The 25185-nt window shown below is 47.0% G+C and overlaps 1 protein-coding gene across 2 annotated transcripts; it reads left to right on the top strand.

Moving 5' to 3' along the window:
* The first annotated feature begins 298 nt into the window (after nucleotides 1-298).
* Nucleotides 299-24813, top strand: LY6G6F (lymphocyte antigen 6 family member G6F). Of its 2 annotated transcripts, none has more exons than XM_048492076.1 (6): nucleotides 299-384; nucleotides 2539-2817; nucleotides 14269-14559; nucleotides 17140-17296; nucleotides 19668-19705; nucleotides 24473-24813. In XM_048492076.1, exons 1-6 carry the CDS (start codon nucleotides 300-302, stop codon nucleotides 24538-24540), a joined length of 918 nt encoding a protein of 305 aa, XP_048348033.1. In that variant the 5' UTR covers nucleotide 299; the 3' UTR covers nucleotides 24541-24813. The 2 variants fall into 2 exon arrangements, with proteins under 2 accessions (XP_048348033.1, XP_048348032.1); XM_048492075.1 differs by having other exon boundaries at nucleotides 19665-19705.
* Nucleotides 24814-25185: the final 372 nt, after the last annotated feature.

Genomic DNA, 25185 nt, shown 5'->3' with positions numbered 1-25185 from the left:
TTTTTAATGGTGGCCCTCGTGTCTGTGTCTGACTAGCTTTCCCATATTCTGCCCTCTCCAGGAGATTCTTCTTTGGTTCACTCGAGGTTGTGTATTCCAACAGTTTCAGCTCAACAGGGCCTGGCCTTTCTTGATAGGCTATGCCTAACCATTGTATGTCCTTGTGGTAAGCCAACCTCAGATATATCTTGCTTTCTGCATTCTTTTCCTTCCTGTCCTCGTGAGGCTCCCCCCGCCCCACTTCTTTTAAAGAAATAGACATAACCTAATAAACGACATACTGTCCTCTCATGTCTGAAATGTGTGGCATTCCTAAAAACTTCGTGACTGCCGTTCGGGCTCTGGCCATCGTCTCCTTGTCTTTGCGTCTTTGCGTGGCGAAAGGTATGAACCGAACAGTACCTTTTGGGCTTTCAGTGTTCTTGATGAGGTCTGTAAAATAAAAATCTATGAAGGGAGAATTATGGGTTTATGCTCATAATACCTGATTTGTAAGGGTGCATGATTGCAGAAATACTTGGAGGGAGAATTAAGCTTGCCAGCTGCAGGTTGGGAAATCCGTGGAGATTTGGAGCATGGAACCCAGGAAGGATGGGGATTGGGGAGGGGATGGACCTCAATAGAGTTTAATACCGTGTAGTCCTCTCTCCAAAGCTGCCGTTTGCTCCAGGGGAACCATTCTCTGTAGTCTAGAGATCAGTTGTAATTTTAGGAGATATCCAGGCCCCACCTGGAGATTGGCAACTCTAGAGAGACTTCAAATAAATTCTGTTCCTAGAGTGGCCAGGTACCCTGGAGATCAACTCTGAAATCTTTATATTTTCTAATACGGCAGGAAATGGAACAGTTGTACTTTCCTGCCTGTTCCTTCTGAGTTAACATCTCCATTCCTTTGCCTGTTGAAACAACCATGGTCCCAATTGTGCTGCACAGTAGGCAGTGATGGAAGACCAGAATAATGGAAGGGATAAACAGGCCTGGGAAATGTATTGTTGAAGGTTTTCATGGCCAGATTCAACTGGTTCTGGTGGGTTTTTCGGAGTTGTGTGGCTGTGGTTTGGAGGACCTTGTTCCTAATGTTTCGCCTGCATCTGTGGCTGGCATCTTCAGAGGTGTATCACAGAGGAAAGTCTGTTAAACCCCGTGTCCACTGTTACACAGTGTGTAACAGACTTCCCTCTGTGATACACCTCTGAAGATGCCAGCCAAGTGTATGTCTATCAAAGATCCGTATTGCTCACCTAGGGCCTGTTAGTGTGTAGGTTAAGGTGACCAGCCGTCCCGCTTTTGGCGGGACACTCACGCTTTTCCGCAATGTGTCCCGTGTCCCGCGAGGTTTTAAAATTGTCCCGATTAGGCAATGCGCTTCTGCGGCCGCGTGCGCCTCCGGCGCTGCCGCACTGCCTTCTGGGGCGCTTCCCTGTTTCCTGACCGGGGAGCGCCGCAAAAGGCAGTGTGCAGTGTGTGCCACAAAAGGCAGTGTGCTCCTGTGGCCGTGTGCGCCCCGCGTTACAGGAGTAAAAATCTGGTCACCTTAGTGTAGGTCCTTCTGGAACACAAAGCCAACTCACAAGTTGAGTAAAAATTATTTTTTGATTAATTTTTTTAAAAAAAATCAAAGTTTAGTAGCACTGATAACGACATTCACAAATGGTACCGAAAAATATTTGCAATATTGCAATAGCCAGCATAAAGAGGGAAAGTCCCAGAATAGTCCAGTCTGCAATATTCTTAGTTGCATATCCTCAGTTCCACAGAAGCAAGCAGAAATCATTCTCAGTCAGGGACACTGGTCAAAGCCAAAAAGTGAGGAAAAAACAATACATGGAACAGCATAAGCCAATAAGTGAAGATGTCTCCCCTCAGAATATTCTAAAGCATTATAGAAAAAGCTATATGTCAGGTGACATGCTACATCCAATGAAATCATTTCTACTAATTAGACTAATTGCCAGCCATTATCTCTACTGCTTGCAGGTACAAATAGTTGCAAACTCTAACAGGAATGCAGTTTCCAATTATCTCATTCAACAGTCTTTGTGACCTCGGAGAACTGAAAAACAATCTTCAAGCAGCAATTACTGAAATAAAGCATATAGACACCAGATTTACTTTTCTTCTTAACAAAATGGCTAATCTCATGCTAAGGTAACATAATTTTTAAAATAAAAATACACATTCTTTATGATGTCCTACGCCATGCCCCTACATGTTGGAACCAATTGCCCATCTTAAAAAAAAAGGTAACATTTTGTTGACCTTTCTTGTTGAGATTCAACACAGATTGCAGTATTATTAAAACCAGCACAATGCACACAGTATTATTAAAACTAGCATAATACACAAGTAAAAATAGCAATGAAGCTCGGTGACCTAAAAGATCAAAGAAATAAAAGCAGCGCAATAAAATTCTAAAAGTAATGTAACACCACTGAGATTTGTAAAGTTCAGGATCTTAGTACCTTGGTGTGGTTTTTTAAAAAATTATTTGAGCCTTTTAAATCCAATATATATGAAAGCCATTTTTTCACTCCAAAGTTGTATATGCAGAGAAAGGCTCTTCCGTGGACTTGCCGTGTCCTTGTCTGCACTGTCCTGAGCAAAACAGAGAAATGAACTGGTACTTCGACCAGAAAGGCGCTGCAACCCTTCTCTTCCGCAAAGCGCAGCACTCGAGGGTGGAACGTCACCCAGCTGCCTGGGATCGTCTTGAGATGCTTCCAAATTACTCCCTTCGTTTTAGCAACGTGTCGGACAATGATACCTGTAGATACTGGTGTGAGCAGAACAATTATTACGACCTGGTGGTTGTCACAGGTAAGTGAGTGGACATCTACAATATATCCTAAAACAAACTTGCCACATGAGAACCCATCCCTTATATGTTGAACTCTCAGAAGATGCTCAGACAAGGAACAGTTCCCCAAAGAAGAAGAATTCTGCAGCAAGAAACATAAATTAATCTGAGCTGGATCTTGCTGAAACTTCAGCTCATCTTCTGTTTTCAGAGTAGAGATGTTAGGCATCACCTCTGCTCCTGGCTGGTGCCTCAAAGGCTGGTTGTGGGCAAACGGGGTGGTTGCACCAGCATGTGACATCACTTCTGTTGAAAAACTGGAAGTGACATCATGAAAGCAGGGATGACACTCTGGGATTTGCCCCAAACTCCATAGTTTACCAGGCAGAATCCTACCCCCATATATTTATATGTCATGCCCTTTCACATGTAAATGATGACAAGAGAAAATTTGTACCCACCAGGCTGAAGACTAAAAAATCACAAGGAATTTTATAGCATCATAGCAGTGTTGAAAAATTATTTCAAAGCTATTGTGTACAAGAGCAGCAGTGGCGTAGGAGGCTAAGAGCTCATGTATCTAATCTGGAGGAACTGGGTTTGATTCCCAGCTCTGCCGCCTGAGCTGTGGAGGCTTATCTGGGGAATTCAGATTAGCCTGTACACTCCCACACATGCCAGCTGGGTGACCTTGGGCTAGTCACAGCTTCTCGGAGCTCTCTTGGCCCCACCTACCTCACAGGGTGTTTGTTGTGAGGGGGGAAGGGCAAGGAGATTGTAAGCCCCTTTGAGTCTCCTGCAGGAGAGAAAGGGGGGATATAAATCCAAACTCTTCCTCTTCTTCTTCTTCTACAATACAGGTACATAGGAACACAGTGATTATTATTTTTTCTTTTTTAACACAATTGTGATTTTTTAGTCTTCAGCCTGGTGGGTACAAATTTTCTCTGATCAAAATTTTCTCTTATCATCATTGTGGGTGTACCTTCCCCTTAATCTTTATTATGGAGGCGTTTTTCACATGTAAAGGCATGTCTGTTCTGGCTCTTCAAGATGGCGGCTTAAACAACCTTGTGTGGTAGTGAATTCCAAAACTGGCTTCTGTTTGTGTGAAGAAGAATTTTATTTCAAGCCTCCTGAATTTACTACCTGTCTATTTTGTCTGATCAGTAACCTGCCTTTCTTCTTTTTCCTACTTGGTGTCTAAGCATCATCCAGTGCTTAGTTTTTAGAAAACAGATGCCAAAGGCCAAGACTTTCACCCTAATTCCTGGTGCACCCTAATTTACTTTCTTGTGATGGAACTGTATTGTCCATAATCAGGGGCATTTATTTATATAGGCTCATTCCGCACATGCAGAATAATGCACTTTCAAACTGCTTTCAGCAGGGGCGTACCTAGGCAAACTGGAGCCCTGGGCAAAACCTGAGTTTGATGCCCCCCCCATGGGCGGCCAACCTCTCCCACGGTAATCAAACAATGATTTTTTCCACCAGGTTGTTTCAAAGTCACCATCACATTATAGAACATGCCCCAACTCACAAATCTGAACACAGCAGAAATATTTTTGGAAATTTTTTTCAAAATGCTTTCGAAATGTTTTATTACTGCTATGAAAACATTTTATGGTGTTGTATCCAATCCCCCCAATTGGGGAAAACAGCATCACTTTCAATGTTATTTAAACAGGGGACCCCAGATTCTCCCTTTAAGGTGGATTTAAAAGGAGAATCTGGGCTCCCTAGTTTAAACAAGTGATGCTGCTGAACTAACCACCCCAAACAGCATTATTTTCTTAATAGTAAGCTTAAACTAGGGGGGGAGCCGCAGATTCTCCTTTTTTAAATCCACCTTAAAGGGAGAATCACCTGGGGTCCATTAGTTTAAACCACATTGAAAAGTGATTCTCTTTTGGGGTGGATTCTCCCCACCCTGAAAGCAGCATCAGTTTCAATGTTTAAACCGGGGACCTCCTAGATTGTCCCTTTCTAAATCTATGCCAAAGGGATGGATTTAGATAATAATAACTCATAACCTTTATTAGGCATTGAGAGAGGAATAACAAAGAAAGAAGAAGAAAACAAGCATTGGCAGGAAGGGGGGTGGATTTAAAAGGAGAATCTGGGGAAATTTAGGGGTCTTCTGCTGTCAGGGGGTGCAATTATTAAGATAGCAGCACCAAAAATTCCCCAGCATGTCTCTTTGTGAGACTTACTGGTGATACCACTCCAGGTTTGGTGGAAGGAAATTAGTCTGGGGGTCTGGGGTCCAACGTTATGGACCCTCAAAGGTGTAGCCCTCATCTCCTATTAGCTCCCATTGGAAACAATGGAGGATGGGGGCACTCCCTTTGGGAGTCCATAACTTTGGACTCACTAGACCAAACCTCACCAAACCTGGATGATATAGACATGTCAGGACACAGTCTTCCTGAAGAATCCCTGAAATTTTGGTGCTGCTAGCCTAAAAGCTGCGCCCCCTGCAGGCCATAAATGGAAAAAACACTGAAAATACAAAAAAATCCCACAAACGAACCTACGCCCCCCCCACAAGGCTGCGCCCAGGGCAACTGCCCACTTTGCCCAATGGGAGGAACGCCTCTGGCTTTCAGTGCTCTTTGAAGCTGTGCGGAATAGCAAAACCCACTTGCAAACAGTTGTGAAAGTGGTTTGAAAATGCATTATTTTGTGTGTGCGGAAGGGGCCTTAGATTTATTCCCCACCCTTTACAATAGGCTCAGGACAGGCAATCTCTTCTCAGCTGTCATTTCTTTTTATTTCGTACATAAGAATTGAGCCTGGACATTGACAATAGATGCCAGAGTTGAGACCCGGTGAACATAGTCACTAATTAAATCTCAGTGTCGTCAATTAGGTGCCAGACATGTTTCAGTGCTTCTTTCTGACAGGGAAAGCCACCTATCAACCTAGCCTTGGATCACGCAAAGATATGAGTCCCATATAGAAGTGACATACATCCCTAGCACAGCCCATACCATTGAGAAATATGCAAAATGGTGGGGGGTAAGTCTAGTGAGGACTTGTGGGAGAGGAGAAATCCTATTTCACCTGCTGCCCCCTACCTTTCTCTGCTTTTCCTCTGCCTGCTCCCTAACTCACCTGGCTATTCACTTTCCGTCCCCATCCCTAGATCCAGAGGTGGGATCCAGGAGGTTCTCACCAGTTCCCAAGAGTGGGTTACTAATTATTTGTGTGTGCCGAGAGGGGGTTACTAATTGGGTCTGCTTTTCCGTTAGAAATCCCATTAGGTCCAAAAACCATAAAGTCCTGTTGTTTCCTATGAAGGTAGAAAACGGGATAATTCTCCCTGTTGGGCTGTTTTAAAAACATGCTTTAGAAATATGGCAAAGTTCCTTGTTTAAGGAAAGTCTCCTTCTTTTGATTTCTAGAAACAAAATGAAGTATTTGAAAGTATTAAGTATTTGACAGGCAGTCAGTTAGAGGAGAAGTAGTTGTTTCTGTTGGCAGTAGACGATAGGACTTGCTATAATGAGTTTAAATTATGGACAGAAAGATACCAGCTGGAAATTAGGAACTTTTTTTTTACAGTAAGAGTTTTTTACAGTAACAGAGAAATTATTAATACCAACACGGAATGCCCGTACCAGCCAGACTCATTGGACGCCCAACCCCCATTGAAGCTCTGCGCCATCAGTTTGAATCCCACCATCAAGGGAACCTGTTACTAAAATTTTTGGATCCCACCACTGCCTAGATCTCCCATTCAGACACTGTTCTCTCATTCCCTCTCCCCTTAGCCAACCTGTAACATTCTTTCCTTTCACAGAAATTACCTGTCTCACCCACATCCTCTCTCCGACCCCCTACTCCTGCCTCCTTCAATTCCTGGTGGGATCATATTAGGGTTGCCAGCAATCCCTGGGAGGTTTTGGGGTGTGACATTACAGTATAATGTCATGGCACACAACACCGTGACTTCACCTGTTACATACCTGGAAGTGACATCACGGTATTGCTGCAATTGAAGGGGAAGGAAGGTGAAAGGTGAAGAGTCATAGTGTTGCCATGCTAGTGAAGGTCAAGTAGAGAATGTTTGACCTGGCGCTGAAGGAAGTTTGACCTAGTGTTGATTCAACATTGTTATCTGAAAGTGTGATGAGAAACATGCATAGCTGAGAGTAGTGGTGGGATCCAAAAATTTTAGTAACAGGTTCCCATGGTGGTGGGATTCAAACAGTGGCGTAGCGCCAATGGGGCTGGGCGGGGCACGACGGGGGCATGGTCGGTGTAAAGGATTCAATGGTGTTGATGGTGAGGTAACCTTGAGTGCATTCCACAGCCCGGGCGATGGGCCAGATGCATCGGCGGAGACTTTATCTTTGCGCGGGAGATGAAGCCTCTGTTCCCATGGGAAGCAGGAAGGGGGGATGGGGTGACTGGTATTATAACCTGTGCTTCTGGCGGGAAGTGTTTCATTTCCACTGCCACCGCGCGTATTTGAGCTTTCTAAGATGTCTTAATAAATGGACTTTTTTACTCCAAAAGCCTTTTATTTCTGCTTCTATGGAATTCCTTACATTGTGGCAGGAATCCTAATTCATCTATACTCCTGTGTAGTGGACCTCTTTGTCTTGGCGATGGAGAGTGTTGAATGTTAGCCATTGCGAAGGTGCGGTAGTTTCCAAAGAGGGCTCCGACCTTTCCCTTCTTGATCTGGGAGGAACCAGCAGGAGACCGGGCACCCGCTGGTGGCTCTTTCCACGTCCTCCTATCAGCACTGAAGTCTTCCTTTACTCCGCTGGAACGAGGGACGTGATTTAGCTTCCACCATGAGGGACTTCCGCCCATGAGTCGCTTGGGGCTTGCTCCATGGATCGAGCGCCTGTGGATCGGATCTCTACCGTTTCGCTGTGGATTACAAACCTCCAGATGCAACCTGTCATGGAGGAGACGTGGGCTTGACCACCTTTCATCACGCGCAACCCAGGAATCCATTGAATCCATTCCTTGACTTCGTATTTTGCGATGCTCCCAAAGAACCACCGCGGGCACAGCACTGGGGCCCGCCCAGCGACACCGACTAAACCTTGAATTGGGAGGGAGTATCCCGTGCATCATTTCCCAATAGGGACCCCTAATCCCGGCCAGCAATCGCATCTGAGGTGCCTCGGGAGCCACGGAGTAGCTCACGGCGTTACTGTGCCTCCGACATACCTACGCCTTCCAGACAGCACGAAGAGTCCGAAGAAAGCCTGCCTTCCCAGCCGACCGCTTCCTCTCCCATGTCCAGAGAAGGGACTGGGATGAGGAAGTGGGGACGACCATGGAGACGCCCAAAGCCGACATGGAACCGTGAACGCCAGCTATGGGAGGAGGAACGGGCACAGTTGCAGCAAATGAGCGAAAACCTGCAGAGGGACCGGGAACAGCAACGCAAAGAAGTCCAGCTTCGAAGATTGGACCCGGGCCAAGGACGCTTCCAACTACAATATGCCCAGAATCGGTCCGTCCATGACAAAGTCCTGGAGAACGCTCCAGACTGGATTTCATAACGCAACAGCCAAAGCTGCTTCAGGCTACTCTGGCGCTACTCAAAGTGAGCCTTCACTGGCTCCTTAAAGCGGGACGGTAATCCGGCTAAATTGGAACGCAGAAAAGCTGCTTTTGCATGCGCATCTAGGATGCATTGGCTGCAAGGAGAGGGAGCTGGCTGCGTTGGAGAGGGAACTAAAGAGGCAGCAGACCGAAGCCCCAAGTTGGAGTTTATGCTGTTACTGATCATGCCGGGTGCCAGGGGCTACGTATCTGGGTCCTGCCACCTAAAGCATGGCCAGCGCAGAACGCCAACGATTCTCCGCTCCGCATAACAGCGCTGCCTGTCGCAACCTGTTTTCTGCCATCGCCGCCACCTCCCCAGCGTATTTTGAACCCGTCGAGCAGGGCTACTGCTCCGCCTCCGGATACCAGCCCGTTTGCTGATGGGACGCTGTTTCCAAACTTCCCTACTTTATCTTGCAACTCAATGCCTTACACTTGGAAGACTATGATGATTTTTTATACCGGTTCGAGCGCCAAAAAAATACGGGACATCGGCTTCAGAAGTCCTGGATGGGGCAGCAGCCGAATTGGTTCGTGGACCATTATCATTTTGGATTTGCAGGATGAGGACTCTACGCATTGTGCGCCCGTGATTCCTCCAAGCCTTAAGAGCCGCTTTCAAGATCCAGGCGCCGAGAATGGAAAGCTATCCGCACTATCAAAACCATCCAACAAGGCAACCGCCTCGCTTGCAGATTTTGCCCGCGGAATTTCGGCAGGTAAGCGGCGGCTGCTTTCGACTCCCTCCTGAGTGCGGCCTGAATCCATGAAATGCTAATCACTTCTCAGATGCTGTGGACCCGGCAAGCTACGTGAAACGGCCTTTTTTTAATTCGGTTCCTCGCACTCATTGCAGATTGGATCCAGTTGGGAGTCCCAAGTAAGCGCCTCGCTTGGAATATGCTTTCAGTTGGCGAGGCCGCCTAGCCCAAAACCACTACTGTGTCCACCAAGTCAAGCTTCCAGTCAGCCCTACCGTAAAAACTTCACCTTCTGAACGCCAGCCGCCGCCGACTGGGATTAATGTCTTTACTGCGCGAGGGCCAAGGTCATCTAGCCAACTGTCCCAAGAAACAAAACCAACCGCCCAGTCTGCCGCGACTCCGCCTGCCAAACCACCACGCAGGCGTCAGGGTCAGCCTCCCACTGGCTCGCTCTAAAGCAGTTACCGGTTTACCCAGAGGAGGGGGAAGCAGCCGTTTGCCTTTTTTCAGCCCCCATGGACATGGGCCCCACTTCCCTAGACAGCTGGAGTGAGTGAAGGCAAGCGCCCCATTACTGTTCAAACGCATTTCTGGCCAACCCCGCTAAACACACTCCCGCATTATAGCCTCGCTCCTTGTGCCGATTCCCGGTTGCCTCTATTGTTTAACACGCGGCCCCAGGTGGCGGAGGAGCCAGGTCTTGACCGAATTCCCCTGGCTAAGCCCATACCTTTCACTCCAAATGGACGCAGCCCCTCGGGGAACGGCGCACCCGGCCTCAATACAAAACACAGCCGGTTCTCCTCCGTTCGCTATACCGACCTCATTGGGAGAAGATTAGTTTTATTTTGAAGCTTCAGTGGCCAAACAAACACTCCATAGTTTTGGGCATGCCTTGGTTATTGTTACATGAACCAAAATTCATTTTGGAAAGAAAGAATCCTAGAATTCACTGACCCTCCTGCGGTGAACACATGAACTGGGAAGAAAACCCAACGCCTCCTGACACATCCCCCTCCTGGCTTCCTCAGTGATTGCTCCCCATCTCTATTGGCATCCCACCTGCATATCACATGATCTAGCCAGAGTTTTCAGGAGCAGGAATGCGATCAGTTGCCACCTACAGAGACATTCACATGTAAAATTGTCATACAACCAGGGCACAACTACTTGCAAGGGTAGAATCTACCGCGATGAGTCCTGCAATGAGGAGAAGGAACTCCGCGGCCTCTTAGACAAGAACTAAGAACCCGCTTTCGGGTTTATCACGGGCGGGCTACTGTAAAACACTACCACGCCCCCGCTTTTGTTTGTCAAAAAAGAAAGATGGGCCTTCTGACGTTTTGCACAGATTATTATCGAGGTCTCAATCACGCGTCTCCCTGTTCAATAAATATCCTTTGCCTTTGATCAAGGACCTTTTAGATGCGCACAAACGCAAAGGACGCATTTTACTAAATTGGACTTGAGAGAAGCTTACTACAGAGTCAAGAATTGCTGAAGGCTGGCGAACACCTGACTGCGTTTAACACAAAGTTTGGACAGTTTGAATATTTAATAATGTGCCATTAGGGTTAAGTGGGGCCCCCGGAGCTTTTATGTATTCTTTATCAACGAAGTTCTCCATGATTTACTGTACAAAGGAGTTGTTGTATACTTAGATGACGCTTTAATTTACCTGGCCAAACCATAGAAGAGTTACGAAATGTTGGTTCGAGAGGTATTGAAACTTTGCTTGATAACTCTCTCTTTGCTAAACTCTCCAAATGCTGTTTCCATCAACAGACTTCCATTGACTATTTGGGTTACCGATCTCGCTTCCTGAGGGCTTAAAATGGATCCTGCTAAAATTGACCTTGAGTCCTCCAAATGGCCTGCCCCCACCAACCCGCAAGAAAGAACTCCAGTCATTTCTTGGTTTTGCTAATTTCTATCGCGGACTTTATACCCCTACCCGCTGAACTAACTCTCACTCCTCACAGACCTCTTACGCACTAAGGGTAAGGATCCACTGTCCGCCAAACCCGGGCCCCCTTTCCATGGTCTGGAGGAATGTCAAACAGCCTTTCAACTGTTAAAAATCTGCTTTTACCATCGAATCCCATCCTAAAGCACCTTGACCCAGATCTCCCCAAGGTTGTGGGTTCACGCGGGATGCCTCCCGGTTACAGCACTTGGGGCAGCCCTGTTGCAGAAAAAAATAAAGATGGTAAGCTGGTTCCGTGTGCAGTTATCGGTTCAAAAGTTCTCTGGGTGCCGAACTCTAACTGGACTGTGCAGGAGACAAAGAGACTCATGCCATCAAAGTAGCATTCTCCACTTGAAGCCGCATTCGGCTGGAGGGGCCAAGCACCTTTCAAGTTTGGTCGGATCATATAAAACCTTACAGCAGCTCTTTACCCACCCTCAAGATGTCCAGCAGAAACAACTACGCTGGGGTCGCATTTCTTTCGTTTCGCTTTTACAGTCCATTTTTCCCCAGGGAAAACCAACAAACTGGCTGACGCCGCCTTCGCTTACCCGAGGGGGGGTGGAGCTGCCCACGAGACATTCCACGCACTGTTCTTTCCCTCCCAGTTAGCTATGGCTGTCACCGCATCTCAACGTTCACTTCTCCTCCTCCTCCACCCCCCATTCCCAGTCCTCGGCTCTCCCTTTCCTGCGGGAACTGGAGGGCGGGGCTACCCACGAGAAACCTCCAGCAGCCAAAAGAGACTCCCAATTTGGCGCTTTGAGACGGGAGTTTACGGAGGGGAATGTTGGTACGCGCCTCTCCTCCGCCCAAGCAGGTTCTTGAGGCTTGCCATAATGCATGCCCTCCGCTCAGCTGGACATTTTGGCTTTTGAAAACTCTGCATTTAGCCCGCCGGGCAGTTCTGGTGGCGCCGCCCAACGCGCAGCATTAAGGCGATGAGGCATACATTAAAGGCTGCTCGGCTTGTGCAGAAGCCAAGACTATTCCTCGAAAGCCCTATGGACTGTTGAAACCTCTCCCGGTAGCCTCCTCGGCCTTGGGAGGTCATCTCTATGGACTTTATTACAGACTTGCCCGAAAAGTCATGGCAACACAGTTTTATGGGTGGTGGTAGACTTATTCTCCTAAGCCAAGCCCATTTTATTCCATGTGCTTCCATCCCTCCGCCTCCTAAGTTGGCACGCGGTTGTTTATTCCAACATGTTTACCGCCTCCATTCCGCCCGATATAAGGTGGTCTCCGACCAAGGCCTCCCCAATTCATCTCAAAGTTTTGGAAAGCGTTTTGCCAGGGTTGTTGGGGGTCGCCCGACCGCCGCCACTTCTACCACACGCTCAAAGGGACGGTATGCAGACGGAGAGAACCAACAGAACCCTTAGAGCAGTGCATTTACTGCTTGTTACAACTAACTACCACCAAGACAATTGAGTGCTAACTTATTCCGTCATGGCGGAGTACCTATAACAATCTCACGTGTTCATAGTAGTGCAAAGAAAACCCCTTGAAATTATTGTGTCTGGTCGCCCCTTCCCGCCCGTTGCCACAACTACCTGCAGCTATGCTTTTGGACCCCCCAGAATTTCTAACAATGGATTTCATCCTAGTCGAGGGATGGAAGTCGGGTCCAGACACGCCCTTACAACAAGCAAAGGACTCCTAAAACTGCAAGTAGCGGATAAACACCGCTCGGATTTCCTCTGCGTGTGGGCTCCTGGGTGTATTTATCTACAAAAAAAAAATCTTAGAGAGCGTGCATAAATTTTCCAAACTTGGCAAGATATTTTTGGGACCTTTTCAGATTACTAAAGTGATTAATGAGGTCACTGCGCGCTTAGGTTGGCCTAACTGTCTTAGTAACATCCATCCTGTCTTCCATTCCAGCTTGCTGAAGGAGGCGCCCGCCCGGGATGCTCTGGCTTACGACTACCGAGAGAGCCCCCCAATCGCATCATTATTGATGGCCACAAACACTACTTAAATTGACGCTTATCCTGGACTCTCGCTTTATCATCGCAAACTGGTAATATTTAGTTTCTTGGGTGGGATATTCCTCTGGGTATAATCAATGGGTTTATTCCTAAAACATTGGAAGCCCCCCACCTTATTGCTGCTTTCTCACCGAAGCTCAAGCACAAAACCCGGGGAAGGGTCTTCTTTAGGGGAGGCAGAGTGTAAAGGATTCAATGAATTGTTGATGGTGATGAGGTAACCTTGAGTGCATTCCACAGCCCGGCGATGATGGGCCAGATGCATCGGGCGAGACTTTTATCTTTCTGGCGCTGAGATGAAGCCTCTGTTCCCATGGGAAGCAGGAAGGGGGGATGGGGGGATGGGGTGACTGGTATTATAACCTGTGCTTCTGGCGGGAAGTGTCATTCCTGCCACTGCGTGTATTTGAGCTTTCTAAGATGTCTTAATAAATGGACTTTTACTCCAAAAGCCTTTTATTTCTGCTTCTATGGAATTCCTTACAGTCGGGCATTCCGGGGGCGGGGCATTAATAATTTCTATGTTACTGTAAAAAACTCTTACTGTAAAAAAAAAAGTTCCTAATTTCCAGCTGGTATCTTTCTGTCCATAATTTAAACTCATTCTAGCAAGTCCTATCGTCTACTGCCAACAGAAACAACTACTTCTCCTCTAACTGACTGCCTGTCAAATACTTAATACTTTCAAATACTTAATTTTGTTTCTAGAAATCAAAAGTAGGATACTTTCCTTAAACCAGGAACTTTACAATATTTCTAAAACATGCTTTTAAAACAGCCCAACAGGGAGAATTATCCCATTTTCTACCTTCACTAACCAGCCACATAGGAAACAACAGTATGAATTTGGGACCTAATGGAATTTCTAACGGAAAAGCAGAGCCAATTAGTAACCCCCTCTCGGCACACACAAAGAATTAGTAACCCACTCTCGGGAACTGATGAGAACCTGCTGGATCCCACCTCTGGCTGAGAGAATCAAACCTGAAGGGAATGTACGCTCAAGGTGAAGGAGACCACATGTGTGGAAATGGCTCCGAAGAGAACAGCCCATCCAACAAATGAACAGGCCTGTGTTACATCCCCTTTCCTCTGCACTAGTCAGTCCTGGATCACTGAGAACATTTTCAAGAGAGATAGGCACAAGAACACATTCCTCGGTCTCGGTTGCTTCTTGCATTCATGATGACAGCGGCACACCAGAGAGGTCTCTTTCTCCTCCAGGAATGAAGCAGAGGGTGGAGAGCTGGAGAACGGGCAGCGTGTGCTACATCCTGAGTTGCTCCGTCTCAGCCAAAAACATACAGCACTCGGTGGTCAGCTGGTGGGAAGGCAAAAAGGAGCTTCGGGATGAAGAGGAGAGAGGAACCGGCATTTTCAAAGGGGCAAAGACCTCGCAACTCTACATCTGCTTGAAAAAGGGGACCGCTGGGGACCGGGAAGAGACAGGTATCAAGGAAAGGAGAGTGAAGTGTTCTTTTGACGACCAGTTGGAGGTCACCTTCAGTTTGACAGGTAAGGAGCCAGATGCTGGATTTTTTGTAAGGCTTTGCTGTCCTTTCGGGGGGGGGGGTGTGTTGCCAGGTGTTTTGAGTTGCGGTTTGCCGGGGGTTTGGTTTATGTAATGAGTGAAGACAGATGTATTTTATAAGAAAAGAACCCTGCAGCGCGTTTGAAGAGTAACTCTCTTATGATCTTCTGCCCTCACGCACACACACCCCCGTCTCCTTGTCGCTACACCGCTGAACTATCCCAGTTCTGCAAGGGTTGCAAGTAAGAGCTGTTCCACCAAACCTAGGCCCCTTCCACACAGGCAAAATAATGCGTTTTCAAGCCACTTTCACAACTGTTTGCAAGTGGATTTTGCTATTCCGCACAGCTTGAAAGCAGTTTGAAAGTGCATTATTCTGCATGTGCGGAATGAGCCCTATAATTGAAGGCAGCAGTGGTGTTATATCTAACTTGGTTGGTTTCCCCTTCCTTTCCCCCCCCTCTTCTTTTATCTTTCATAGAGTTGGGAGAATGCTGTATTTCTTTCTCTGGATGTATTAGCACCGTAGGTTTTGTATAATTTTATGTAGACTATATTTAAATGTATCTTAGATGATGTATTTTAGAGGATGTAGTTATGTGGTATTTTATTGTATATTTATACAGTGTGAACTGCTCTGAGCCCACTGCGATGGAGGAAAGCGGGGAAGCAAGATGAATGAATGAATGAATGAATGAATGAATGAATGAATGAATGAATGAATGAATTTGGGTGCTGTGTGGTTTCCGGGCTGTATGGCCGTGTTCTAGCAGCATTCTCTCCTGACGTTTCGCCTGCATCTGTGGCTGGCATCTTCAGAGGATCTGATGTTGGGAAAGCAAGTGGAGTATATATATCTGTTGGAGTGTCCAGGGTGGGTGGAGAAACATTGTCTGTGAGTAACAAAGAAGGCAACCAGGTCAATAGTTGAGGGCATCTGAATAGAAGTATGAGTAACAATGAAGACTATAGCATGGGAGTAATGCACGATCCTCTGAAGATGCCAGCCACAGATGCAGGCGAAACGTCAGGAGAGAATGCTGCTAGAACACGGCCGTACAGCCCGGAAACCACACAGCACCCAAATATGTCATTTATGTTTGTTAGCTGCACCTTATATTAAATATTTGATCATTTATATAGTGTAATCACTGTTGTCAGAAGTATAGTGTTCTATATGTTCTGTTGCCTTATTGTATTGCATTATGCTGGTCCTTGGGATTCTCTGGATCTAGAGAAGAGTTGCCAACTGATTAGTGGAGGAAAGTGTCAACAAATTACAGACGACTCATGGTGAGCCTAGATGGGGGTTTTAAACCTTGAGGTGAACAGAGGGGGGTTTGCCATTCTCTGCCTCCGTGCAGCAACGCTGGACTTCCTTGGTGGTCTCCCATCCAAATACTAACCAGGGCTTACCCTGCTCAGCTTCAAAGATTGGATGTGATTGGACTAGCCTGGGACATTTAGGTCAAGGACAACCAATGAACAGCCCACTTCCTCTGGGTTTTTTTTTTTAAAAAACAAACAGGAAATCTGGCAATATTTTAGTGTACATGTTTCAATAAGGCATTCCACACCAATTCTGGGTTGTTGACCTCGGACCCCAGAACATAATTTTGCATGCTGCTGTGTGACTGACAGCATCTATGGTACCACTATAGAACTGTGCCTTTTCCTACCCTCACTGGGTTCTTTTGAGTGAGGGGAAAACCAGAAGGAGGAGGAGGAGAAGGAGGAGGCATCTGAGTAACATGAAATTGTAGCAATGACAGCTCTAGGGTCTCAAACCCAATCCAGTATGTTGCTCCTCAATGAACCTGAGCACAAACATAGGCCCTTTCCGCACTGCAGAAAGGGCGCCCCTGCACCAGCAGGAATTCTGCCTGTGGAGGGGTGGGGGCCGTTCGCACGGGAGCAGAGGCCGGCGCAGGAGAGGCGCAGCAGAGGCTGGCGCAGGAGAGGCGCAGCAGAGGCCGGCGCAGCAGAGGCGGCTCCGCACGGAGCCGCCTCTTCCCCGTCCCCCCCTCACCTCGTCGCCTTCGTTGCCCTGCTGGATTCCTAAGACCCGCCCACGCTGCCCTCCGACCTCCAGGGGTTGGAGGACAGCGAGGGAGGGTCTCAGCAGTCCAGTAGAGCGATGCAGGACGACGAGGTGAGGGGGGGGGGACGGAGAAAACAGCGTGTTCCTGGCAGTGCCGTTTGCACCGCGCCGGAGGGAACGCGCTGTTTTCCAAAAACCTCCCTCCAGGAGGGAGGTTTTTGGAGGCGGCCTGACGCCGCCCTGGCGGTGGTGGAGGGGAGCCAGTTCGGCGCTGCTGCATTTTAGCAGCGCCGCCTGTGCGAACGGCTCCCTGGGGATGGCGTTTTTGCCGTCCCCGGGGCGCCGTATATGGCTCGTAGAGATATAGAGATAACAGTTTCAGAAATGACGCAGAGATCTCTTGCCATTAGATCTTCATCCTAATTTCCCCCTGTTGGCAACTGTAGTCCGGTCTGCTGGGGAGAGACTGGAGCTTGGATTTCAGGTATTTGTCCTCCTCGGGTCTCTTTACTCTGATATGCAGGAGCAGCCAAAGATTGCCTGTCGGTGTGCCCTAACTCAACCCGGTACTTGGAAAGTGGAAGGCATGGGAGCACCTGGATCCCATTGGCTGTGTGTGTCACCCTGCAGTTAGTAGTCATCGTCGCTCTGGGGGTGATGTTGTGGAGAAGAAACCATTGGTAAGTCAAGCTCCTATGAATAGGGACTGGGAAAGGTTCAGTTTATACTAACCTTGTGATCAGCTTGGGGTGGGTTGAAGAAGACATCAACGTAGGACCACTGAAAGGTATTGTCAAAGCGAGTAGACAAAACTGAACTTGACTAACCATTGAGCTTACTTGAGGTAGAGCAGAAGGTGCCTATTGACTAGAACGTGTAACATAAGCAACATGCCTTCATAAAGTCTTTGCGGGGTTGGGGGATTAATAAAAAAATGAATTTATAAACAAATTATATTTGCATTATTTTTTTAATAAAAAATCAAGGTATGTGTGGTTTTCCCAAAACCTGGTATGATACAATGGTTAAGAGAAGCACGCTCATGAGAGGTAGACATTAATCTGGTGAACTGGATTTGTTTCCCTGCTTGTCCACATGAAGCTTGCTGGCTGATATTGGGCCAGTCACAGTTCTCTCAGCATTCTTTCAGCCTCACCTACCTCACAAGGTGTCTGTTGTGGGGAGAGGAAGGGAAGGAGTTTGTAAGTCAATCTGAGTCTCCTTATGGTTGAGAAAGAAGGTATAAATCCAAACTCCTCCTCCTCTTCTTCTTTTTCTTCTTTTCTTTTTCTTTTTCTTCTTCTTTTCTCTTCTTTTTCTTCTTCTTTTTCTTCTTTTCTTTTCTCTTCTTTTTCATTTTCTTCTTTTCTTCTTCTTTTCTTTTTCTTCTTTTCTCTTCTTCTTCTTCTTCTTCTTCTTCTTCTTCTTCTTCTTCTTCTTCTTTTTCTTCTTCTTTTCTCTTGTTGTTGTTGTTGTTGTTGTTGTTGTTGTTGTTGTTGTTGTTGTTGTTGTTGTTCTTCTTCTTCTTCTTCTTCTTCTTCTTCTTCTTCTTCTTCTTCTTCTTCTTCTTCTTCTTCTTCTTCTTCTTCTTCTTCTTCTTCTTCTTCTTCTTCTTCTTCTTCTTCTTCTTCTTCTTCTTCTTCTTCTTCTGGGTGTGGTGGTGGTGGTGGTGGTGGTGGTGGGGATGTAGTGCTGAAAGCACAACTAATTTACAAGGCATATATAAACAAGGAAAGCCATGAAGCGAAATTCATACTCTGGGGAAAGAACACACTGTTGCTGCTTGCTTGTCTGAAGTCTGAGGACATGCAGAACTAAGTGTAGAGGTACTAAGCTAGAGTGGCCACTGGACTCGCAGGGTTGCCAACTTGGATTTGGAAAAGTACTGGAGATTTGGGGGTAAAACCTGGGGGAGGGCAAATTATTCAGAAGGCAAGAAACTTAGAGGACTGTGATTACATAATGCCTGACATTCAAAACCACATTTCCTCCAGGGGAATAAATCTCCTTTAGTTTGGGAATCAATTGTAATACAGGGAATACTCCAGGTTCCATCTGGAGGCTAACAAAGCTAGCAACTTATTATAAGATATGTCCCTAATTTTTTTTTGTTCATGCAGTTCTGGCTTCAGTTTAGCAATGTCGACTCAGGGGGCCTCACACTATCAGCCATCACCTGTATATTTTTTGTATCTTGACACACGAAGGTCGAATCCCCACTTGAAATTTGCACGCAGATCCAAACCTGTTTGTTGTGAAACCGTGTCCTCTTCATCGGAGTTTCTCCCTCCCCACCGCAGCGAGCACACAGCAGACACATCCGGTTGCAGAACTCTTAGCAATCCCCACTACCAGGCGAGCTCGCTTCGCCGGTCTCCCCTGATTGGCTGGCGTGCCTTGATGGGGCGGGACCTTTTCCCACTCCGGAAGCGTACATTGTAGGGGTGTGATAAAAAAAACCAGCGTGTAAAAGTTTAACGTTTAACTGTTTAACTGTGCCAACAGTTAATCGTTACCTGTGTAAACCATGAACGATCCAAAGTTACGCATTTGACTGTTTAATGTTTGCATCCCCTTCTGCTGGCCGATCGCAAAAGCGGAAACGAAATCAAGGAAAGGCTGCGTGTGCATCACAGTGCTGATTGGTTGCCCAAATTCTGCGTCACACTCCAGGGTGGGAAACGAGTCAGGGTTTCAACCCACATCCCTCCCCTCGGATCAGCTCTGAACTGTGTTAATGGGGTCTATGCCACTTGCAACCAGGTCCAGCCGGAACGCAGATTAACGGGGAGATCGGGCACCAGAAATGGAATCTGCCACGCAAGCAATGGGGAGGTCGTCCCTCAAACCTGGTTAGTTTGTGTCCTGAAACTTGGCTAAGATGGTAGTGGGGATTCGACCGACATTTATTTGTTACATTTTCATACCCTATTCCATTTTTAAAGGAGCTCTCAGCAGCCTGTTGCAATTGTATTCTTAGTCAGCAGAGGGCAGTGGAGGCAACACGTTTGCTGGTATTTTGGACTGATTGGTGGCTTTCTTTCCCAGCAGTGAGAAGCATGGAGATTATTTCAACCCGGGCAGAACAGGTAGGTCTCCTACCTCCTAATGCACCTGTATTTGATACAGCTCCGGAAAGGGTGTGTTCTGGAAAGGTCAGGAATGCCTCAATTCCTTGGGAAGAAACTGGTACATGGCGGGTTCCAGATTGTGGTTCTGCTAACCAGGAGTTCTGACCTCTGTGAGAGGAATCTGGTGACTTTTAGACCAGACGAGGACAGAATTCAGGAACATCTGGATTTTCTAGCAGTAGAATGAAATACAAAGCACCACAAATCGGCACAGAAAACAACAATTGTAGCATTCTTTAGGTATGCCTCACTTACCTTGAACACACAGGTGTCCTTGGTGGCAAAACAGGTTTCCTTTAAAAATATATATATCTGCTATGCCGGTCAGCTGTTTGTCCAGATCTGGTTTTGCTTCAGGGATTCATGCAAAGGTCACCTCCAGATGAGATTACTGCAATTCACTAGACGCAAGGCTGTTCTTGAAGGCACTTTGTTCAGAATATGGCTGCCAGACTGTTGACCAATTCACCATGGCTTAAGCACCTCCAGCCCGTTTTGTGGAAGCTGCACTGCTTTCCAGCCGGTTTCTGGACCAAATTCAAGGTTCTAGTATTTGACAGTTAAGGTCTTAAATGGTCTGGAGCAGTGGTGGGATCCAAATTTTTTAGTAACAGGTTCCCATGGTGGTGGGATTCAAACTGTGGCGTATCGCCAATGGGGTTGGGAGGGGGCACGATGGGGGCGTGGCCGGGCATTCCGGGGGCGGGGCAGCCGCTGCGCCGGTCGTTGGGCAGGAAACGAATGCATGCAGGCGCAGGCTGCCACGCACGCCGGTGCACCTCCTGCTAGACTGCTTCACGTTCTGCGCGCTACTGCTGAGAGGAGGGGCTTAACTAAGGCCAAAATCACGTGGCAAAATCACCAATTAGTAACCCCCTCTCAGCACACACAAATAATTAGTAACCTGCTCTCGGGAACCTGTGAGAACCTTCTGGATCCCACCTCTGGACTGGAGCCATCATACCCAAAGGACAGCCCTCTCCCATTATGACCCTCCCCCAGGGGTGCCTTTGATCTGCTGCATGTCAGCTTTCAGTGGTGCCTGACCTTCAGTTTGCCTATTTGTGTGTGAAAAGGGTGAAGGACTTTTCCCTCCTGCTCTCAACCTGGAAAACCCTTGTGAATAGCATACAATGGATACAATACAACTCTTGTGCCCCATACCCACTGGAATGAGGACTGGAATGTTAGCGTAAGTTTATTTTTCATGATAGGACCCAAGCAGAGCATTCTAAAACAAGGGCTGTTTCCGCACAGGCGGAATACAGCGTCCCAGGGACGCTAAAAACAGCGTCCCTGGGGAGGACCTCGCAACCCCCGAGCGGCGCAAAGCCGCTGTTTCCGAACCTCGCTCCCTGAGCGAGGTATTTCGGAAACAGCGGCTTCCAACCGCTGCCGTGTGAACAGCAGCGGCTGGAAGGCGCCATTCCCCCCCTTTCCCGAACGCCTACCTTGTCTCCTGTCTTCTGGCTTGTCGCAGAGGCCAGGGGACACGCCCCCCTGCCCTGCGACTCCAGAGCTGTCGCTCCAGGCTGCGGGGGCGTGTCCCCTGGCTTCTGCGACAAGCTGGAAGCCAGGAGACAAGGTAGGCGTTTGGCGACAGCGCAGCCTGTGCGAAGGCTGCGCCGCCGCCCTCCGCCCTCCCGGGACCGTCCATGTGAACGGTCCCGGGGTGTGTGTGTGTGTGTGTGTGTGTGTGTGTGTGTGTGTGTGCGCGCGCGTTGGCATTATTTATGCCGACGCACCCCCGCACCGTTGCGTTGCGGAAAGGGCCAAAGACAGTCCAGCACATGGCCGATGAAGTTACAAGTTCGTTTAGTTGTTTTTGTTGGAAAGGATATAGAATTGAGGAGGTATAAAAAGCCTGATGTCTCAGAGTGGTACCTAGCCTACCTCTTGTATGAGCTCTTTATTATGGACCCTCAAAAGGGTAGCCCCCATCTCCTTAGCAAAGAATGGGGGATGGGGCACCCCCTTTGAGGGTCCATAATTTTGGACCCCCTAAACCAAACTGCACCAAACCTGGGGGGTAGCATAAGGACAGTCTCCTGATGATACGCTGAAATTTTGGTACTGATATGTCTAAAAATGCACCCCCTGCAGACACCAATGTCCTGGTGCAAAAAAAAAAATTGGTCGTGGTGGAGTGGCTGCCCATGGGGGGGGGGGATCCAACTCAGGTTTTGCCCAGGGCTACAGTTTGCCTCGTTACGCCCCTGGGCACAGGGTTGGACTTCATGGCCCTTGTGGTCTCTTCTAACTCTATGATTCTGTGATTCTGTGAAACTTAAGGTAGAAAAAAGTGGGGTACAAAAACCAACCATAAAAGCTACAATATTGCTTTTCTCTGGAAAGAAATGAAGAAAATCTGTGGAGGCTTATCTGGGGAATTCAGATTAGCCTGTCCACTCCCACACACGCCAGCTGGGTGACCCTGGGCTAGTCACAGCTTCTTGGAGCTCTCTCAGCCCCACCCACCTCACAGGGTGTTTGTTGTGAGGGGGGAAGAGCAAGGAGATTGTAAGCCCCTTTGAGTCTCCTACAGGAGAGAAAGGGGGGATATAAATCCAAACTCTTCTTCTTCTTCAAAATGCTTTCCAGGATGTTACATCCTGTCATATGACAGCAAATATGTCCAGTACAATTACAAACTACGTACAGCCAGAATATCACCGCTCTTGAGATAATTCCTTTCAACAATAGCATTATGGCTCTCCAATCACACATAATATTTACTTTTCACCTGTCAGATAATTCTCACACCCAGCCTCTGATGGCGCTGGGCGCTCATATTGTATAAACATCAAAGACATTTCCTGGACTGTACCAAGTGGTTGCAAAGCAGGTTGGGAAATTTCTGAAGATTTGGTTGAGAATTTCCTGGAGATCTGAGTGTGGAATTTGTGGAGGAGGAGGACAGTGTTGAAAAAGGGGAGGGGCCTCAGGGGGTTATGATGTCATAGAGACTATCCAGGAAGCAGCCTTTTTGTCCCTGGGAATAGAGCTCTGTCATCAGGAGATCAGTTGTAATTCCGGGAGATCTCCGGGCCTCACCTTGGGGGTTGGCAACCATAGTTACGCCGTGTGAGAGTGCTGATGGTTCTGTATGTTGTTGTATGATTCGACAGTGCCATCCTATACAGAGTTATATCCTTCTCTGCCCACTAACTTCAGTTGACTTAGGTGGACTCATTCCGCACATGCAGAATAATGCACTTTCAAAGTGCTTTCAGTGCTCTTTGAAGCTGTGCGGAATGGCAAAATCCACTTGCAAACAGTTGTGAAAGTGGTTTGAAAATGCATTATTTTGCGTGCGCGGAAGGGGCCTCAGTAGCACCTTGGAGACCAAGAACATAAATGTAGTGTTTAAATCATAAATTCAGCTGAACATGCATTGAATGAGAATTATTCAATTCATATATGTTTTTTAAAAATGAAATGTACACTGTATATGAATTATTTGCACATTCATTGTAACTTGTGAATGTTAAACAAACTTAACATGTTTGTTAAACTTAAACAAACTTAACAGTTTTAAACAAACTGGCATGTAAGAAAAGAACTCTGGCCTACCCTTCTTACTAGTGCTTTAACTTTTACACGTTGAAATATACTTATTTCTCCCACAGAAAGAACAGCTCAGAACTATTCAATGGAGTTTACTCCCAGGAAAGTATTCTTAGGATATCAGGGTAGCCCTTGGGTACAAATTAGGGTTGAAACACGTATATTTCTCATCATACATAAAATACAATATAAACAATGCTTATTTGTATTTCTATTCCAATTAGACTCCTTCGGAAGGAGCGCTGTAGTCTCTTCCTGCGTGCTTAATCAATTCGCACCCGGTTTAGTCCAACGTATCATGAAAGATTACAATCTTGTTCTTGATATGTTCATATCCAAATTAATGGTTATGGAATTATTTTCCTGACATTTATAAAGTTCTTATCCTTCAAAGTATATCACTGTTCTGGATACGTGGCTGAAATCTTACATGATCTCCTTCCGGAGTCCATTTAAAGGAGCCTTGTCCCCAATGCGGAGAAACAATCAGCAAGCAGAAGCTAGTCGCGTAACTAAAGCTTTTCGGTGCCTTCTTCAGTGCTCCATATTTGTCATTGTCCTTGTCTTTCTAGATCTTGTCTCTCTCTGAGTAGGTATTACATTGAAGCCACTATAGCAGCATACGTGGGTCTTGTATAATCTTTTCGGTCCGGTTTTTGACACTTTCTTCAAGACGCACATTCCCATTAATAAATTTACAAATTAGGGTTGCCAACCAGTACTGGAGAAAAATATGATAGGTCAGGGTATTCTCTCTACAGTAGAGGCTTGATGGGGCGTTATAAAACAGGCATCATTATTTGCCTTCTTGGCCTTGAAGGCTCTAGGCCAGGGGTAGGGAACCTGCGGCTCTCCAGATGTTCAGGAACTACAATTCCCATCAACCCCTACCAGCATGGCCAATTGGCCATGCTGACAGAGGCTGATAGGAATTGTAGTTCCTGAACATCTGGAGAGCCGCAGGTTCCCTACCCCTGCTCTAGGCTTATTTCTACACATGACATCTTTCTTTAAAGGGACGGCACATATTTCGCCCTGCCTGCTGGCAATTCTAGTGCAAAACTTTGTCTATGTGGGCTCAGAATTTTGATTCTGTAGTCCGAAGAGCTCGCGGTAGGAAAGCAAGCTTACTCATACTGCTGCTGTTGTGTATTCCAGATGTTTCGAAGCCAAAACACAGGCCTCAGCTATATGAGAATGTCAGGACCCGATCTGAGACAGCGTAGCAAGGAGAAAACGGCGCTTCCCGCTGACTCAATCTATCCTGGACCAGAATCTGCAGTGCTGGGGTTTCCTGTTGTGTTTCAGACTAATTTTCCAGTGAGGAGTTCTCACCCTGCCAATGTTTTCCTCCACCTCTGCATATACTAATGCCCTCAGATGGAAAGCAATGCTTCTGGCATAAAACTTAACTCAGCAGATCACTCCTTCTGTTGATAAATGTTATTTATCCCTCTTTAGGATACTTTTGTTTGTCTTCACCTCTTGAGAGAATGAGGCTAGAACAGGGGTAGGGAACCTGCGGCTCTCCAGATGTTCAGGAACTACAATTCCCATCAGCCTCTGTCAGGGGCTGATGGGAATTGTAGTTCCTGAACATCTGGAGAGCCGCAAGTTCCCTACCCCTGGGCTAGAAACTCTGACCTCTCTCATCCTGTTATGTGTAACAGTTTGACCTTGTCTAGTCTCATTCACAGAGACTCCTCCTTGATTTTTGACACTAGGCCTCTTTCTTTGCCCCCAACTCCTCTCCTTTTCACCCTCTCTTCCTTTAACTTTCATGATAAACACGAAGGAAATGGTTTGCTTTTCAGTCGGTCTCAGGTAACTTTCATGATAAACATGAAGGAAATGGTTTGCTTTTCATTCTG

The sequence above is a fragment of the Sphaerodactylus townsendi genome, linkage group LG03, assembly GCF_021028975.2.
Source record: "Sphaerodactylus townsendi isolate TG3544 linkage group LG03, MPM_Stown_v2.3, whole genome shotgun sequence".
Classification (NCBI taxonomy): Eukaryota; Metazoa; Chordata; class Lepidosauria; order Squamata; family Sphaerodactylidae; genus Sphaerodactylus; species Sphaerodactylus townsendi.
This window is presented reverse-complemented; position numbering and strand designations above follow the sequence as displayed.

Excerpts from the sequence above, each read along its gene's own strand:
- LY6G6F (XM_048492075.1), top strand. The coding sequence starts at position 300 with ATGTGTGGCATTCCTAAAAACTTCGTGACTGCCGTTCGGGCTCTGGCC. Across the intron at positions 2,818-14,268 it reads CGACCTGGTGGTTGTCACAG|GAATGAAGCAGAGGGTGGAG; the intron begins GTAAGTGAGTGG and ends TTTCTCCTCCAG. Across the intron at positions 14,560-17,139 it reads GGTCACCTTCAGTTTGACAG|GAGCAGCCAAAGATTGCCTG; the intron begins GTAAGGAGCCAG and ends TCTGATATGCAG.